General features: G+C 48.8%; 1 protein-coding gene across 1 annotated transcript in view; it reads left to right on the plus strand.

The window, feature by feature from the left end:
- Nucleotides 1–14,481, plus strand: part of bxdc2 (brix domain containing 2) — a 34,948-nt gene extending 20,467 nt beyond the window's left edge. Inside the window, exons 5-10 of the mRNA XM_078205006.1 lie at nt 2,354–2,403; nt 4,704–4,777; nt 4,879–4,929; nt 5,975–6,076; nt 8,635–8,763; nt 13,985–14,481. Coding sequence (XP_078061132.1) covers nt 2,354–2,403; nt 4,704–4,777; nt 4,879–4,929; nt 5,975–6,076; nt 8,635–8,763; nt 13,985–14,233 — 655 coding nt within the window. The 3' untranslated portion in view covers nt 14,234–14,481. The remainder of the gene's footprint in view (nt 1–2,353; nt 2,404–4,703; nt 4,778–4,878; nt 4,930–5,974; nt 6,077–8,634; nt 8,764–13,984) is intronic.
- The last annotated feature ends 5,320 nt before the right edge of the window (nt 14,482–19,801 follow it).

The following is a 19,801-nucleotide window of genomic DNA, read 5'->3' on the forward strand; positions in this document are numbered from 1 at the left end:
TTGTCTATTCTAGTCCCAGACCGGCCTGTACCTACACCCTGTCTATTCTAATCCCAGACCGGCCTGTACCTACACCCTGTCTATTCTAGTCTCAGACCGGCCTGTACCTACACCCTGTCTATTCTAATCCCAGACCGGCCTGTACCTACACCCTGTCTATTCTAGTCTCAGACCGGCCTGTACCTACACCCTGTCTATTCTAGTCCCAGACCGGCCTGTACCTACACCCTGTCTATTCCAGTCCCAGACCGGCCTGTACCTACACCCTGTCTATTCTAGCCCCAGACCGGCCTGTACCTACACCCTGTCTATTCTAGTCTCAGACCGGCCTGTACCTACACCCTGTCTATTCTAGTCCCAGACCGGCCTGTACCTACACCCTGTCTATTCCAGTCCCAGACCGGCCTGTACCTACACCCTGTCTATTCTAGCCCCAGACCGGCCTGTACCTACACCCTGTCTATTCTAATCCCAGACCGGCCTGTACCTACACCCTGTCTATTCTAGTCCCAGACCGGCCTGTACCGACACCCTGTCTATTCTAGTCCCAGACCGGCCTGTACCTACACCCTGTCTATTCTAGCCCCAGACCGGCCTGTACCTACACCCTGTCTATTCTAGTCCCAGACCGGCCTGTACCTACACCCTGTCTATTCTAGTCCCAGACCGGCCTGTACCTACACCCTGTCTATTCTAGTCCCAGACCGGCCTGTACCTACACCCTGTCTATTCTAATCCCAGACCGGCCTGTACCTACACCCTGTCTATTCTAATCCCAGACCGGCCTGTACCTACACCTTGTCTATTCTAGTCCCAGACCGGCCTGTACCTACACCCTGTCTATTCTAATCCCAGACCGGCCTGTACCTACACCCTGTCTATTCTAGCCCCAGACCGGCCTGTACCTACACCCTGTCTATTCTAGTCCCAGACCGGCCTGTACCTACACCCTGTCTATTCTAGTCCCAGACCGGCCTGTACCTACACCCTGTCTATTCTAGTCCCAGACCGGCCTGTACCTACACCCTGTCTATTCTAGTCCCAGACCGGCCTGTACCTACACCCTGTGTATTCTAGTCCCAGACCGGCCTGTACCTACACCCTGCCTATTCTAGTCCCAGACCGGCCTGTACCTACACCCTGTCTATTCTAGCCCCAGACCGGCCTGTACCTACACCCTGTCTATTCTAATCCCAGACCGGCCTGTACCTACACCCTGTCTATTCTAGTCCCAGACTGGCCTGTACCTACACCCTGTCTATTCTAGTCCCAGACCGGCCTGTACCTACACCCTGTCTATTCTAGTCCCAGACTGGCCTGTACCTACACCCTGTCTATTCTAGCCCCAGACCGGCCTGTACCTACACCCTGTCTATTCTAGTCCCAGACCGGCCTGTACCTACACCCTGTCTATTCTAGTCCCAGACTGGCCTGTACCTACACCCTGTCTATTCTAGTCCCAGACCGGCCTGTACCTACACCCTGTCTATTCTAGTCCCAGACCGGCCTGTACCTAAACCCTGTCTATTCTAGTCCCAGACCGGCCTGTACCTACACCCTGTCTATTCTAGTCCCAGACCGGCCTGTACCTACACCCTGTCTATTCTAGCCCCAGACCGGCCTGTACCTACACCCTGTCTATTCTAGCCCCAGACCGGCCTGTACCTACACCCTGTCTATTCCAGTCCCAGACCGGCCTGTACCTACACCCTGTCTATTCTAGCCCCAGACCGGCCTGTACCTACACCCTGTCTATTCTAGTCCCAGACCGGCCTGTACCTACACCCTGTCTATTCTAGTCCCAGACCGGCCTGTACCTACACCCTGTCTATTCTAGCCCCAGACCGGCCTGTACCTACACCCTGTCTATTCTAGCCCCAGACCGGCCTGTACCTACACCCTGTCTATTCCAGTCCCAGACCGGCCTGTACCTACACCCTGTCTATTCTAGCCCCAGACCGGCCTGTACCTACACCCTGTCTATTCTAGTCCCAGACCGGCCTGTACCTACACCCTGTCTATTCTAGTCCCAGACCGGCCTGTACCTACACCCTGTCTATTCTAGTCCCAGACCGGCCTGTACCTACACCCTGTCTATTCTAATCCCAGACCGGCCTGTACCTACACCCTGTCTATTCTAGTCCCAGACCGGCCTGTACCTGCACCCTGTCTATTCTAGCCCCAGACCGGCCTGTACCTACACCCTGTCTATTCTAATCCCAGACCGGTCTGTACCTACACCCTGTCTATTCTAGTCCCAGACCGGCCTGTACCTACACCCCCTCAGCAGTTTTTGATCTTAATGCAGCCACATTATCCAAATGATGCAGTGATTTTTTTGTTTGTGTTTCAGGATCTCGAACGTACCTCATGGACCATCTGCCAAATTTCTAATCCAGAATAGTAAGTTTCCTGTTCTGTTTGGATGGTCAGTTTAAATATTTCACTGTCCTGAGCAGCTCAAATCTCCGTGTTATTGAGCAGATTATTGAGCTGCTTCCAACAATAATTCTAACCCCAGGTACCTCCCTCAGCGAGGACAACCCACACTGATGGCAGAGAGTGTTGCTGAGAGCTCCAGTATTGGTGCTGACAGATTCCAATCCCAATTCAGGACTGGATAAGGAAGAAGAGAAAGGCTTTGAGCAAGTCCAAAGGGAGGAATTCCGCTGTAGCCCGGGGGGGAATATCGGAAGTGGGAGCTGAAGAAAGCAACTAGAAGATCCGAAAGGGGGATTGAAAATGGACTTGCAGACAGGATTAGGGAGAATTCTAAAGTATATTATAAATATGTGAAGGAGGTAAACCAGGAAAGAGTAGGGCCCATTAGAGACCAGGGGGGCAATCTGTGTGTGAAGCCGCAGGATATGGGAAGGGTGTTAAATGAATACTTCTCTTTGGTCTTCATTCCAGAAAAGGAGAATGTAGGTACAGCATTCAGGAAAAGGGACTGTGTGGAAATTGCAGTTTGACATCGGAAATGAGGAGGTATTGGAGGCTCTGACAGTCTTAGAAGTGGACAAATCTCCAGGCCCGGATGAATTGCATCCCAGGTTGCCGTGGGAGACGGGGCAGGAAATTGCAGAAAAGGGGCTCTGACACAAATTTTAAATTCCCTTCTGGCCACAGGGTAAATACAGTAAGAAGTCTCACAACACCAGGTTAAAGACCAACAGGTTTATTTGGTAGCAAATGCCATTAGCTTTTGGAGCGCTGCTCCTTCGTCAGATAGAGTGGAAATCTGCTCTCAAACAGGGCACAGAGTCTCCAGACAGGACAGCCAGTGAGATTCTGCAAGACCAGGGGGAAAGCTGTGGGGGTTACTGATAATGTGACATAAATCCAACATCCCGGTTTAGGCCGTCCTCATGTGTGCGGAACTTGGCTATCAGTTTCTGCTCAGTGACTCTGCGCTGTCGTGTGTCGTGAAGGCCGCCTTGGAGAACGCTTACCTGAAGATCGTTCCGCACACATGAGGACGGCCTAAACCGGGATGTTGGGTTCATGTCGCACTATCAGTAACCCCCACAGCTTGCCTCCTGGACTTGCGGGCTATCCTGTCTGGAGACAATACACACCTCTTCAACCTGTGCTTAATGCTCCCTCCACCCACATTGTCTGTACCTTTAAGACCTGGTTGGCTGTAGAGATTCGCATTCTAATCAGTATTCTGTAACTTGATTTTGTGTCTCTGTGCCCTGTTTGAGAGCACATTTCCACTCCATCTGACGAAGGAGCAGCACTCCGAAAGCTAGTGGTATTTGCTACCAAATAAACCTGTTGGACTTTAACCTGGTGTTGTGAGACTCCTCACAGGGGAAATGCCAGAGGACTGGAGGACGGTTAATGTGGTTCCACTTTTCAATAAAGGTGGTAGAGATGAACTCGGAAATTACAGACCAGTGAGTCTCACGTCAGTGATAGGAAAACTATTGGAGAAAATTGTAAAGGAGAGAATTAATCTCCACTTGGAAAGGCATTGGTTAATTAGGGAACGTCAGCATGGCTTCATCAGAGGGAGGACATGCCTAACAAATTTAAGGGAATTTTTTGAAAATGTGATCAAGTGTGTGGATGAGGGAAATGCAGTTGATGTTGTTTATATGGATTTTAGCAAAGCTTTTGACAAGGTCCCACATGGGAGACTGATTGACAAGATTAAAGCACATGGAATTCAGGGAAACTTGGCGAGATGGATCAGAAACTGGCTCAGTAATAGGACACAAAGGGTAGTGATAGAAGGCTGTTTGAGGGGCACAGATCAGCTAGATAGTCAATATCTTTTCCCAAAGGTAGGGGACTCTAAAACTAGAGGGCATAGGTTTAAGGTGAGAGGGGAGGGATACAAAAGTGTCCAGAGGGACAATTTTTTCACACAGAGGGTGGTGAGTGTCTGGAACAAGCTGCCAGAGGTAGTAGTCGAGGTGGGTACAATTTTGTCTTTTAAAAAACATTTAGACAGTTACATGGGTACGATGGGTATAGAGGGATATGGGCCAAATGCGGGCAATTAGGACTAGCTTATGGGTTTTAAAAAAAAGGGTGGCATGGACAAGTTGGGCCGAAGGGCCTGTTTCCATGCTGTAAACCTCTATGACTCTATGAGTGACTGGAGGCCGGTGTCCAGTAGTTTACCACATGGATGCTCTCAGTCAGTCTCTCTCTCTCTCTGTCTTGCTCCAACCTCTTGCTCTCTCTTCTAGTTCACACACTGGATGAGTTGAAGATGACGGGAAACTGTTTGAAAGGTTCCAGGCCGCTGCTGTCCTTTGACCCGGTGAGGAAAGCTGCTTTCCCTTCACACTCTCTCGATCTTTCCCACATGTGTGCTGGGAGGCCCCGGTTTAACACTTGCTTTTTTTTCTCCCTCCTCAATAGACGTTTGACAAAGAAGCTCATTACAGTGTCCTGAAAGAACTTTTTATCCAGGTGAGTTTGTGTTTGCCTTGTCTCTGCCCTCGGGCCCTGAGGGGGGGGGGTCAGCCTGACAAGCCCCTTTACCCCCACAACACAAACCCCTGACTCTGCTCCAGTCACTGTGTTCCTGGCTCCGTTCATCTCACCGCTCCCTTGCCAGTGCATAGCTCGGGAAGGGAGATCTTCCAGTGGCTCAATTGCCAAATCCTGAGGGAGAGCTCTTCCCTCTCCCCTCAAACCCACTCCCTGACAGAACTGCAACTTTCTCTTACTGTTTGAACCTTCAGAAGTTCAATCTCTTCCCCCCAAAACCAGGGGTCACTGTTTAAAAAATACGCACGCTCATCTCAAACCGATGATTTTTTTCCTCAGAGGGTGGGGAGTCTCTGGAACTCTTCCTGAAAAGGCAGTGGGAACAATCTTTGAATATTTTGATGGCAGAGATGGATAGATTTATGATTGAAAAGGAGCAGTGTGTAAGGTTATTGCGTTGGGTAAGAGTGTGGACTTGGACAATCGGTTGGCCATGATTTTATTAATCAGGGACAGGGTGGTCTGCTCCATGTCCGTGTGAATTCTTTTCAAGCTACACTGTTACGGTCACGTATCCGTCCTCCGCGTGTGCTGCCATTATTCATCGCCAATTGCCCGAGGAGGTAGCGGTGAGCTCCTTGAACCAGATGAACATCCAAAATTAAAGCAGGAGTAGGCCTTTCGGCCCTTCGAACCCGTTCTGCCCTTCGATACAATCATGGCTGATCTGTTTCTGTTCCACATTCCCATCCATCCCCTCGGATCCACTGCCTTAAAAATATTCACTGACCCCACTTCCACCTCCAACTCAGGCAGAGAGTTCCAAAGTCTCTCAACCCTCAGGAAAAAAACTCTCCTCACCTCTGTCCCGTGAGGAAATCCCTAATTTTAAAACAGTGCCCCCCCCACCCCTTAGTTCTGGACTCACAAGAGAACATACTTTCAATGTCCACCTGGTCAATACCATTCAGGATCTTACTGCTCCCTACCCAGTCTGCTGGAGTCTTAACCCTTTCTCTTGCAGATCTTTTCCACGCCACGCTACCACCCGAAGAGTCAGCCGTTTGTTGACCACATCTTCACCTTCACCATCACTGACAACAGGATCTGGTTCAGAAACTACCAGGTCAGTTTGATGCTGCTTTATCGGCTCGTGTAAGCTTCATCTCCCTGCAGCTCGATGTGAACTGGGAGCTGTTAAACTTGTCCATGGTGGAGGGACTGTGAGGGAGTCATCCTGAGAGCCTGTCTGAGGATGTGTTCAATAGTTGAACCATTGAAGATAGTCTGGAGGGATGTCAGAAGTTACAGAGGGACATAGATAGGATGCAAGACTGGGCGGAGAAGTGGCAGATGGACTTCAACCCAGATAAATGCGTAGTGGTCCATTTTGGCAGGCCAAATGAGATGAAGGAGTACAATATAAAGGGAAAGACTCTTAGCAGTGTAGAGGATCAGAAGGACCTTGGGGTCTGGGTCCATAGGACTCTAAAATCGGCCCCGCAGGTGGAGGAGGTGGTTAAGAAGGCGTATGGTGTGCTGGCCTTTATCGAGGGAATGAGTTTAGGAGTCCGGGGATAATGATGCAGCTATATAAGACCCTCGTCAGACCCCACTTGGAGTACTGTGCTCAGTTCTGGTCGCCTCATTACAGGAAGGATGTGGAAAAGATTGAAAGGGTGCAGAGGAGATTTACAAGGATGTTGCCTGGATTGAGTGGCATGCCTTATGAGGATAGGCTGAGGGAGCTCGGTCTTTTCTCCTTGGAGAGACGTAGGATGGGAGGAGACCTAATAGAGGTGTATAAGATGTTGAGAGGCATAGATCAGGTGGACTCTCAGAGGCTTTTTCCCAGGGTGGAAATGGCTGCTACGAGAGGACACAGGTTTAAGGTGCTTGGGGGTACGTACAGAGGAAATGTTAGGGGGAAGTTTTTCACACAGAGGGTGGTGGGCGAGTGGAATCGGCTGCCGTCAGTGGTGGTGGAGGCAAACTCAATAGGGTCTTTTAAGAGACTCCTGGATGAGGATGTTTGAATTAGGGGTTATAGGGATCAGGCGGGTAAGTGGAACTGATCCACTTCAGATCAGCCATGATCTTATTGAATGGCAGGGCAGGCTAGATAGAACATAGAAAGCCACAGCACAAACAGGCCCTTCGGCCCACAAGTTGCGCCGATCACATCCCCACCTCTAGGCCTATCTATAGCCCTCAATCCCATTAAATCCCATGTACTCATCCAGAAGTCTCTTAAAAGACCCCAACGAGTTTGCCTCCACCACCACCGACGTCAGCCGATTCCACTCACCCACCACCCTCTGAGTGAAAAACTTACCCCTGACATCTCCTCTGTACCTACCCCCCAGCACCTTAAACCTGTGTCCTCTCGTAGCAACCATTTCAGCCCTTGGAAATAGCCTCTGAGAGTCTACCCTATCCAGACCTCTCAACATCTTGTAAACCTCTATCAGGTCACCTCTCATCCTTCGTCTCTCCAGGGAGAAGAGACCAAGCTCCCTCAACCTATCCTCATAAGGCATGCCCCCCAATCCAGGCAACATCCTTGTAAATCTCCTCTGCACCCTTTCAATGGCTTCAACATCTTTCCTGTAATGAGGTGACCAGAACTGCGCGCAGTACTCCAAGTGGGGTCTAACCAGGGTCCTATAAAGCTGCAGCATGGCCTACTCCTGCTCCTATTTCTTATGTTCTTATGAGTACATGGGATTTAATAGGATGGAGGGTTATAGGTAGGCCTAAAAGGTAGGGATATGTTCAGCACAACTTGTGGGGCCGAAGGGCCTGTTTTGTGCTGTAGTTTTTCTATGTTTCTAATGTAGGGTTACAGTCATAGCTAGGGTGCAGAGAAAGATCAACTTAATGCAAGGTAGGTCCATTCAAAACTCTGACAGCAGCAGGGAAGAAGCTGTTCTTGAGTCGGTCGGTACGTGACCTCAGACTTTTATACCTTTTTCCTGATGGAAGAAGGTGGAAGAGAGAATGTCCGGGGTGCGTGGGGTCCTTAATTATGCTGGCTGCTTTGCCGAGGCAGCGGGAAGTATGGACAAAGTCAATGGATGGGAGGCTGGTTTGCGTGATGGATTGGGCTACATTCACGACCTTTTGTAGTTCCTTGCGGTCTTGGGCAGAGCAGGAGCCCATACCAAGCTGTGATACAACCAGAAAGGATGGCCCAAGCCAGGAATTGAACCCGGATTCCTGGTGTTGTGAGGCAGCAGTGTTAACCACTGTGCCACCGATCTAGAACCCCCTGATTACCCAGAAGCATACAGGCCAAGGGAAAGCAGAGAAAGAAAGCTTCTGACAGTCACAAACACCTTTATACTGCAGAAAGCCTCGAGGAGTTTGGGCAGTACAGAGGGGAAGGCAAAATGGAAATCGGGGAAGTAAAGAGAAGATGCAGAAACATTCTGGTGAAATTGAAAAAACCCTGCTGAGTGCTCTCAGGGTTCACCTCAGCTCAAACCTTTCTCATTGTGTGGTGTTTCACCCAATTATTACAGTGCACAAGGAGGCCATTTGGCCCATCGTGTCTGTACCAGCTCTGCGAGCGAGCAGTTGACCTACTGCCACTCCCCCCGGCGGAAGGCTGCACATTCCTCCTTTTCCAAATGCCTCTTTTTCAGCAGCTTTTCTGAGTTGATTTGCCTTTTCCCGGTGCAGATTATTGAAGAGGATGGAGCTCTCGTTGAAATTGGACCACGCTTTGTTCTAAACCTTATCAAGATTTTCCAGGGCAGCTTCGGGGGTCCAACACTGTATGAAAATCCCACCTATCGGTCTCCGAACATGGTAAGATGTATCTCCCAACCCACTATAGGGGGGTAGAGAATTCCAAAGCTTCACCGCTCTCTCAGTCCTAAATAACCTGCCTCTTGTTCTGAGATTGTGTCCCCTGATTCTAGACCCTCCGAGCCAGGGGAAACCTCCCGCCCACACCCAGTCTGTCAGAATGTTATAACTTTCAATATAATCACCCCCCCCGTTCCAAACTCGAGAGAATACAGGTGCTCAATCACTCCTCATTGGAACACATTCTGGGGAAGGTGGGACCTGTACAAACAGGACGGGGTGCACCTGAACCAGAGGGGCACCAATATCCTGGGAGGGAAATTTGCTACGGCTCTTCAGGGGGGTTTAAACTAATTTGTCAGGGGAGTGGGAAAAGGAGTTGTAGTCCAGAGGTCAGTGAGGGTGGTGAGGTATTGGGGAAGGTATCAGGGTCAAGGGTGGGTACCGGTAGACAGGAAGGTGGGTTGAAGTGTGTCTACTTCAATGCAAGAAGCATCCGGAACAAGGTAGATGAACTTGGGGCGTGGATTGGTACTTGGGACTACGATGTTGTGGCCATTACGGAGACGTGGGTAGAACAAGGACAGGAATGGTTGTTGGACATTTCGGGAAATAGATGTTTCACTAAGTGTAGGGATGCTGGTAAAAGAGGTGGAGGAGTGGCATTGTTAATCAAGGATAGTTTAACGGCTGCAGAAAGGCACTTCGAGGGGGATCTGCACACTGAGGTAATATGGGCTGAGGTTAGAAATAGGAAAGGAGCGGTCACGTTGTTAGGAGTTTACTATAGGCCCCCAAATAGTAATAGAGATGTGAAGGAAGAAATTGCTAAGCAGATTATGGATATGTGTGGGGGTCACAGGGTAGTTGTCATGGGGGCTTTAACTTTCCAAATATTGGTTGGAACCTTTGTAGGTCAAATAGTTCGGATGGGGCGGTTTTTGTGCAGTGTGTGCAGGAGGGTTTCCTGACACAATATGTGGATAGGCCGACAAGAGGTGAGGCCACATTGGATTTGGTACTGGGAAATGAACCGGGCCAAGTGTTAGATTTGGTTGTGGGAGAGCACTTTGGAGATAGTGACCACAATTCGGTGTCTTTTGTTATTGCAATGGAGAGGGATAGGGCCGTACGGCAGGGCAAGGTTTACAATTGGGGGAGAGGTAATTATGATGCGATTAGGCAAGAATTAGGGGGCATAACATGGGAACAGAAACTGTCAGGGAAAGGAACTAATGAAAAGTGGAACTTTTTCAAGGAACAAATACTGGGTGTCCTTGATAGGTATGTCCCTGTCAGGCAGGGAGGAAATGGCCGAGTGAGGGAACCATGGTTCACGAACGAGGTGGAATGTCTTGTGAAAAGGAAGAGGGAAGCTTATGTAGGGATGAGGAAACAAGGCTCAGATGGCTCGATTGAGGGTTACAAGTTAGCAAGGAACAAGCTGAAAAAGGGGCTTAGGAGAGCTAGGAGGGGACACGAGAAGTCCTTGGCGGGTCGGATCAAGGAAAACCCCAAGGCTTTTTACTCTTATGTGAGGAATAAAAGAATGACCAGGGTGAGGTTAGGGCCGGTCAAGGACAGTAGTGGGAACTTGTGTATGGAGTCAGTAGAGATAGGCGAGGTGATGAATGAATACTTTTCTTCAGTGTTCACCAAGGAGAGGGGCCATGTTTTTGAGAAAGAGAAGGTGTTACAGGCTAATAGGCAAATAGATGTTCGGAGGGAGGATGTCCTGGCAGTTTTGAATAAACTGAAGGTCGATAAGTCCCCTGGGCCTGATGAAATGTATCCTAGGATTCTTTGGGAGGCAAGGGATGAGATAGCAGAGCCTTTGGCTTTGATCTTTGGGTCCTCGCTGTCCACGGGGATGGTGCCAGAGGACTGGAGAGTGGCGAATGTTGTTCCTCTGTTTAAGAAAGGGAATAGAAATGACCCTGGTAATTATACACCGGTTAGTCTTACTTCGGTGGTTGGTAAATTGATGGAAAAGGTCCTTAGAGATGGGATTTACGACCATTTAGAAAGATGCGGATTAATCCGGGATAGTCAGCACGGATTCGTGAAGGGCAAGTCGTGCCTCACAAATTTGATAGAATTTTTTGAGGAGGTAACTAAGTGTGTTGATGAAGGTAGGGCAGTTGATGTCATATACATGGATTTTAGTAAGGCGTTTGATAAGGTCCCCCATTGTCGGCTTATGATGAAAGTGAGGAGGTGTGGGATAGAGGGAAAGTTGGCCGATTGGATAGGTAACTGGCTGTCTGACCGAAGACAGAGGGTGGTGGTCGATGGAAAATTTTCGGATTGGAGGCAGGTTGCTAGCGGTGTGCCGCAGGGATCGGTGCTTGGTCCTCTGCTCTTTGTGATTTTTATTAATGACTTAGAGGAGGGGGCTGAAGGGTGGATCAGTAAATTTGCTGATGACACCAAGATTGGTGGAGTAGTGGATGAGGTGGAGGGCTGTTGTAGGCTGCAAAGAGACATAGATAGGATGCAAAGCTGGGCTGAAAAATGGCAAATGGAGTTTAACCCTGATAAATGTGAGGTGATTCATTTTGGTAGGACTAATTTAAATGTGGATTACAGGGTCAAAGGTAGGGTTCTGAAGACTGTGGAGGAACAGAGAGATCTTGGGGTCCATATCCACAGATCTCTAAAGGTTGCCAGTCAAGTGGATAGAGCTGTGAAGAAGGCCTATAGTGTGTTAGCTTTTATTAACAGGGGGTTGGAGGTTAAGAGCTGTGGGGTTATGCTGCAACTGTACAGGACCTTGGTGAGACCACATTTGGAATATTGTGTGCAGTTCTGGTCACCTCACTACAAGAAGGATGTGGAAGCGCTGGAAAGAGTGCAGAGGAGATTTACCAGGATGCTGCCTGGTTTGGAGGGTAGGTCTTATGAGGAAAGGTTGAGGGAGCTCGGGCTGTTCTCTCTGGAGCGGAGGAGGCTGAGGGGAGACTTAATAGAGGTTTATAAAATGATGAAGGGGATAGATAGAGTGAACGTTCAAAGACTATTTCCTCGGGTGGATGGAGCTATTACAAGGGGGCATAACTATAGGGTTCGTGGTGGGAGATATAGGAAGGATATCAGAGGTAGGTTCTTTACGCAGAGAGTGGTTGGGGTGTGGAATGGACTGCCTGCAGTGATAGTGGAGTCAGACACTTTAGGAACATTTAAGCGGTTATTGGATAGGCACATGGAGCACACCAGGATGATAGGGAGTGGGACAGCTTGATCTTGGTTTCAGATAATGCTCAGCACAACATCGTGGGCCGAAGGGCCTGTTCTGTGCTGTACTGTTCTATGTTCTAAGATAATTCTGGCATCCCAGTGATTAGTCTGATGAACCTCTGTTGCATTGCCTCCATGGCAAGCATATCCTTCCTTACACGAGATCAAAATTGTACACAATACTCTCGGTGTGTTCAACCCCAAGGTTCTATACAATTGCAACAAGACATCTTTACTTCTGTACTTAAGTCCCCTTGCAATGATGGTCAACATAGCATTTACCTTCCTTATTTATTGTTCCAGTAGCATGCTGAACCCGTTAAGCCTCATTTGTTGACCTGTTTAGTTTATCATCACTTCTCACAGCGGGAATTGATTCTCTAACCATTCGTGCTACTCTCCCTCCATTGTGTCTGAAGCCTCTATAACCTGGACTATTGAGCTGCCAATTCTGCCCCTCCTTTAGCTGGGTTTCTGTAATGACATCATGCTGCTATGTATCTCCCTGTGCCCTGAACCCGTCTACCTTTGTAATACTCCCAGCATTGAAGTATAAACACTTTAACTCTGTCAGTTTCTCTTGCTGGACACTTAAAACTTTGCTTCTCCTGTGATTCTAGGTCTATCACTAGAACCTCTCCACCACTAGCTAATGTTCCACCTCCATTATCCTGATCTGAAACTGACCTATCTGATCCTGCTCCTGGGACCTCACCCTCCTGCCACGTTAATTTAAATACTCAACAGAACGAGCGAAAGCCCCCGCGAGGACATTGGTTCCGGCTCTGCCTGGGTGCAGCCCGTCCGGTTTGTACAGGTTCCCCTTCCCCAGAACCGGTCCCAGTGCCTGAAGAATCTGAATCCCTCCCGGCTACACCATCTCTCCAGCCACCTGTTCATTTGGTCTCTCCTCTTATTCCTGCTCTCGCTAATCCCAGGAACTGGGAGTATTCCTGAGATTACTACATTGAGTCCTTGCATTTTATTTTATCCCCTAACTTCCTGCACTCGGCTTACTGACTCACACTAAGAGAGCAGTCTCTCCCCCCCCCCCCCCCAATATATCTCCCTTTTCTGGTTCTAACTCTCTCTATCTCTTTGGTTCTAACTCTTTATCCCTCTCTATCTCTCTGGTTCTACCTCTGTCCATCTCTCTGGTGCTAACTCTATCTCTGGTTCTCTCCATCTCTCTGGTTCTAACTCTCTATCTCTCTAGTTCTAACTCTCTATCTCTGGTTCTAACTCTCTCTCTCTGGTTCTAACTCTCTCTGGTTCTAACTCTCTCTCTCTCTCTGGTTCTAACTCTATATAGCCCTCTGCTTCTAACTCTGTCTAGCCCTCTGCTTCTAACTCTCTCTCACTCTGGTTCTAACTCTCACTCTATCTACTTCTGGTTCTAACTCTATCTATCTCGGGCTCTAACTCTCTGGTTCTAACGCGCTGTCTCTCTGGTTCTAACGCGCTGTCTCTCTGGTTCTAACGCGCTGTCTCTCTGGTTCTAACGCGCTGTCTCTCTGGTTCTAACGCGCTGTCTCTCTGGTTCTAACGCGCTGTCTCTCTGGTTCTAACGCGCTGTCTCTCTGGTTCTAACGCGCTGTCTCTCTGGTTCTAACGCGCTGTCTCTCTGGTTCTAACGCGCTGTCTCTCTGGTTCTAACGCGCTGTCTCTCTGGTTCTAACGCGCTGTCTCTCTGGTTCTAACGCGCTGTCTCTCTGGTTCTAACGCGCTGTCTCTCTGGTTCTAACGCGCTGTCTCTCTGGTTCTAACGCGCTGTCTCTCTGGTTCTAACGCGCTGTCGCTCTGGTTCTAACGGGCTGTCGCTCTGGTTCTCACTCTCTCGCTGTCGCTCTGGTTCTCACTCTCTCGCTGTCGCTCTGGTTCTAACTCTCTCGCTGTCGCTCTGGTTCTAACTCTCTCGCTGTCGCTCTGGTTCTAACTCTCTCGCTGTCGCTCTGGTTCTAACTCTCTCGCTGTCTGTACGCAGCACCGACGGATGTTGCGGATGGCCACTGCTGCCCGTTTTATGGAGAAACATCGGATGAAGGAATTGCAGCGTGTCCAGCAGAGTGAGGAACGTTTGACTTTGCCCGAGGATCCCACTGAGGCAGTGTTTGATACGCCGGCTGCCGAGAAACCATCCCTCATTCAGCTAGAACCTCCTCCAGAACCAGCCAAAAACCCAAACTTCAAAAAGAAGCTCTACAAACGCCAGAGAATGAAGCTGCGCCGATAGACTGAGGCCCAGTGTGGGTTCAACTCACTCACTGGCAAAGTTCCCACCCCAGCCTTGCCCAGTCTGACAGTGCGACTGCCCCGGGAAAAGAAACACCAGTAACTCCCTGAATGTGCCACTCCCAGACCAGCTGCCTGTGCCCGGTGGAGGACTGGACCTGCCTGTGGGAATGGCAGTTTTGATAAATTATTTTATTATATCTGTTTATTGACACAATGTTTATGCTCCAATAAAATTGTTTCCTCATTTTCCTGTCTGCTTATTTGTGTTTGTCTCCGAGAATTGTACCCGCCTCTACTACTGCCTCTGACAGCTTGTTCCAGACACTCACCACCCTCTGTGTGAAAAAATTACCCCTCTGGACACTTTTGTATCTCTCCCCTCTCACCTTAAACCGATGCCCTCTAGTTTTAGACTCTCCTACCTTTGGGAAAAGATATTGACTATCTAGCTGATCTGTGCCCCTCATTATTTTATAGACCTCTATAAGATCACCCCTCAGCCTCCTACGCTCCAGAGAAAAAGTCCCAGTCTATCCAGCCTCTCCTTATAACTCAATCCATCAAGTCCCGGTAGCATCCTAGTAAATGCCTGTGCCTGGTGGAGGGTGGCACGGTAGCACAGTGGTTAGCACTGCTGCTTCACAGCTCCAGGGTCCCGGGTTTGATTCCCGGCTCGGGTCACTGTCTGTGTGGAGTTTGCACATTCTCCTCGTGTCTGCGTGGGTTTCCTCCGGGTGCTCCGGTTTCCTCCCACAGTCCAAAGATGTGCGGGTTAGGTTGATTGGCCAGGTTAAAAATTGCCCCTTAGAGTCCTGGGATGCGTAGGTTAGTGGGATTAGTGGGTAAATATGTGGGGGTAGGGCCTGGGTGGGATTGTGGTCGGTGCAGACTCGATGGGCCGAATGGCCTCCTGCACTGTAGGGTTTCTATGATTCTATGAAATCTTTTCTGCACTCTTTCTAGTTTAATAATACCATTTCTATAATAGGGTGACCAGAATTGCACACAGTATTCCAAGTGTCGCCTTATCAATGTCTTGTACAACTTCAACAAGACGTTCCAACTCCTGTATTCAATGTTCTGACCGATGAAACCAAGCATGCCGAAAGCTTTATTCACCACTCTGTCCACCTGTGACTCCACTTTCAAGGAGCTATGAACCTGTACCCCTAGATCTCTTTGTTCTGTAACTCTCCCCAACGCCCTACCATTAACTGAATAAGTGGACGTTTTAGTGAGAGGCAACATGGTTTTGTGAAGGGGAGGTCGTGTCTCACGAACTTGATCGAGATTTTTTGAGCAAGTGACGAAGATGATTGATGAGGGTAGGGCAGTGGATGTTGTCTACATGGACTTCAGTAAGGCCTTTGACAAGGTCCCTCATGGCAGACTGGTGCAGAAGGTGAAGTCGCATGGGATCAGAGGTGAGCTGGCAAGGTGGATACAAAACAGGCTCGGTGAAAGAAGACAGAGGGTAGCAGTGGAAGGGTGTGTTTCTGAATGGAGGGCTGTGACAAGTGGTGTTCCTCAGGGATCAGTGCTGGGACCTTTGCTGTTTGTAATATATAAAAATAGATGGGTGACAGTGAGAGGGGCTGGGAGGAAGCAGTCGGTGCGGGGATCCCCTGTGGTTGTTCCCCTGAGCAACAAGTATTCCACTTTGGATACAGGTGAGGGGGACGACCTACCAGTGGTAAGCTGCAGTGACCAGATCGCCAGCGCTGAGTCCGTCCCTGTGGCTCAGAAGGGAAAGGGGGAGAGCGGTAGAGCTATAGTTATTGGGGACTCGTTTGTTAGAGGGATAGATAGGAGGTTCTGTGGCAACAAGAGAGACTCATGGATGGTATGTTGCCTCCCGGATGCCAGGGTCCGTGACATCTCCGACCGTGTCTTCAGGATTCTAAAGGGGGAGGGGGAACAGTCACAAGTCGTGGTGCACATCGGCACCAAAGACATAGGTAAGAGAAGGGACGGGGATTTAAAACAGGAATTCAGGGAGCTGGGCTGGAAGCTGAGAGCCAAGACAAAACATGTGGTCATCTCTGATATGTTGCCGGTGCCACGAGATAGCGAGTTGAGGAACAGGGAGAGAGTGCAGTTAAACATGTGGTTGCAGGGATGGTGCAGGAGGGAGGGTTTCAGATACGTGGATAATTGGAACACATTCTGGGGAAGGTGGGACCTGTACAAACAGGACGGGGTGCACCTGAACCAGAGGGGCGCCAATATCCTGGGAGGGAAATTTGCTACGGCTCTTTGGGGGGATTTAAACTAATTTGTCAGGGGAGTGGGAAAAGGAGTTGTAGTCCGGAGGTCAGTGAGTGTAGTGAGGTACTGGGAAGGGTATGATGGTCAAAGGTGGGTACCAGCAGACAAGAAGGTGGGTTGAAGTGTGTCTACTTCAATGCAAGGAGCTTCCGAAATAAGGTAGGTGAACTTGGGGCGTGGATTGGTACTTGGGACTACGATGTTGTGGCAATTACGGAGACATGGGTAGAACAAGGACAGGAATGGTTGTTGGAAGTTCCGGGGTAGAGATGTTTCAGTAAGTGTAGGGAAGCTGGTAAAAGAGGTGGAGGAGTGGCACTGTTAATCAAGGAGAGTGTAACGGCTGCAGAAAGGCATTTCGAAGGGGATCTGCACACTGAGGTAATATGGGCTGAGGTTAGGAATAGGAAAGGAGCGGTCACGTTGTTAGGAGTTTACTATAGACCCCCAAATAGTAATAGAGATGTGGAGCAAGAAATTGCTAAGCAGATTATGGATATGTGTGGGGGTCACAGGGTAGTTGTCATGGGGGACTTTAACCTTCCAAATATTGATTGGAACCTTTGTAGGTCGAATAGTTCGGATGGGGCAGTTTTTGTGCAGTGTGTGCAGGAGGGGTTCCTGACACAATATGTGGATAAGCCGACAAGAGGTGGGGCCACACTGGATTTGGTACTGGGAAATGAACCGGGCCAAGTGTTAGATTTGGTTGTGGGAGAGCACTTTGGAGATAGTGACCACAATTCGGTGTCTTTTGTTATTGCAATGGAGAGGGATAGGGCCGTACGGCAGGGCAAAGTTTACAATTGGGGGAGAGGTAATTATGATGCAATCAGGTGGGAATTAGGAAGCATAGGATGGGAACAAAAATTGTCAGGCAAAGGCACTAATGATAAGTGGAACTTTTTCAAGGAACAAATACTGCGTGTCCTTGATAGGTATGTCCCTGCCAGGCAGTGAGGAAATGGCCGAGTGAGGGAACCATGGTTCACAAAAGAGGTGGAATGTCTTGTCAAGAGGAAGAAGGAAGCGTATGTTAGGTTGAGAAAACAAGGTTCAGTTGGCTCGATGGAGGGTTACAAGTTAGCAAGAAATGAGCTGAAAAAGGGGCTTAGGAGAGCTAGGAGGGGGCATGAGAAGTCCTTGGCGGGTCGGATCAAGGAAAACCCCAAAGCTTTTTATTCTTATGTGAGGAATAAAAGAATGACCAGGGTGAGGCTGGGGCCGGTCAAGGACGGCAGTGGGAATTTGTGCATGGAGTCAGAAGAGATAGGAGAGGTGATGAATGAATACTTTTCTTCGGTGTTCACCAAGGAGAGGGGCCATGTTTTTGAGGAAGAGATGGTGTCACAGGCTGATAGGCTGGAGGAAGTAGATGTTCGGAGGGAAGATGTACTAGCAATTTTGAATAAACTGAAAGTTGAAAAGTCCCCTGGGCCTGATGAAATATATCCTAGGATTCTTTGGGAGGCAAGGGATGAGATTGCAGAGCCTTTGGCTTTGATCTTTACGTCCTCACTGTCCACGGGGATAGTGCCAGAGGACTGGAGAGTGGCGAATGTTGTTCCTCTGTTTAAGAAAGGGAATAGAAATGACCCTGGTAATTATAGGCCGGTTAGTCTTACTTCGGTGGTCGGTAAGTTGATGGAAAAGGTCCTTAGGGATAGGATTTACGACCATTTAGAAAGATGCAGCTTAATCCAGGATAGTCAACACGGATTTGTGAAGGGCAAGTCATGCCTCACAAATTTGATAGAATTTTTTGAGGAGGTAACTAAGTGTGTAGATGAAGGTAGGGCAGTTGATGTCATATACATGGATTTTAGTAAGGCGTTTGATAAAGTCCCCCACGGTCGGCTTATGAAGAAAGTAAGGATGTGTGGGATAGAGGGAAGAAGTTTGGCTGATTGGATAGGTAACTGGCTATCTAACAGAATGTGGAGATGCCGGCGTTGGACTGGGGTAAGCACAGTAAGAAGTTTAACAACACCAGGTTAAAGTCCAACAGGTTTATTTGGTAGCAAATACCATTAGCTTTCGGAGCGCTGCTCCTTCGTCAGATGGAGTGGTCTCTGTTCTCTAACAGGGCACAGACACAGAAATCAAGTTACAGAATACTGATTAGAATGCAAATCTCTACAGCCAGCCAGGTCTTAAAAGGTACAGATAATGTGGTTGGAGGGAACATTAAACACAGGTTAAAGAGATGTGTATTGTCTCCAGACAGAACAGCTGGTTCAGAACACTTAGTTACCTCCTCAAAAAATTCTATCAAATTTGTGAGGCAAGACTTGCCCTTCACAAATCCGTATCCAACAGAAGACAGAGGGTGGTGGTGGATGGAAAATTTTCGGACTGGAAACCGGTTACCAGCGGAGTGCCACAGAGATCAGTGCTTGGTCCTCTGCTCTTTGTGATTTTTATTAATGACTTAGAGGAGGGGGCTGAAGGGTGGATCAGTAAATTTGCTGATGACACCAAGATTGGTGGAGTAGTGGATGAGGTGGAGGGCTGTTGTAGGCTGCAAAGAGATATAGATAGGATGCAGAGCTGGGCTGAAAAATGGCAAATGGAGTTTAACCCTGACAAATGCGAGGTGATTCATTTTGGTAGGACAAATTTAAATGTGGATTACAGAGTCAAAGGTAGGGTTCTGAAGAATGTGGAGGAACAGAGAGATCTTGGGGTTCATATCCATAGATCTCTGAAGGTTGCCACTCAAGTGGATAGAGCCGTGAAGAAGGCCTATAGTGTGTTGGCGTTCATTAACAGGGGGTTTGAGTTTAAGAGCCGTGGGGTTATGCTGCAACTGTACAGGACCTTGGTGAGACCACATTTGAAATATTGTGTGCAGTTCTGGTCACCTCACTACAAGAAGGATGTGGAGACACTGGAAAGAGTGCAAAGGAGATTTACCAGGATGCTGCCTGGTTTGGAGGGTAGGTCTTATGAGGAAAGGTTGAGGGAACTTGGGCTTTTCTCTTTGGAGCGGAGGAGGTTGAGAGGAGACTTGATAGAGGTTTATAAGATGATGAGGGGGATAGATAGAGTGAACGTTCAAAGACTATTTCCTCGGGTGAATGGAGCGGTAACTAGGGGGCATAACTATAGGGTTCATGGTGGGAGATATAGGAAGGATGTCTGAGGTAGGTTTTTTACTCAGAGAGTGGTTGGGGTGTGGAATGGACTGCCTGCAGGGATAGTGGAGTCAGGAACTTTAGGAACATTTAAGAAGCTATTGGATAGGATAGGCACATGGAGTACTTCGGGATGATAGGGAGGAAATAGCTTGATCTGG

The sequence above is a fragment of the Mustelus asterias genome, unplaced genomic scaffold, assembly GCF_964213995.1.
Source record: "Mustelus asterias unplaced genomic scaffold, sMusAst1.hap1.1 HAP1_SCAFFOLD_545, whole genome shotgun sequence".
Taxonomy (NCBI): Eukaryota; Metazoa; Chordata; class Chondrichthyes; order Carcharhiniformes; family Triakidae; genus Mustelus; species Mustelus asterias.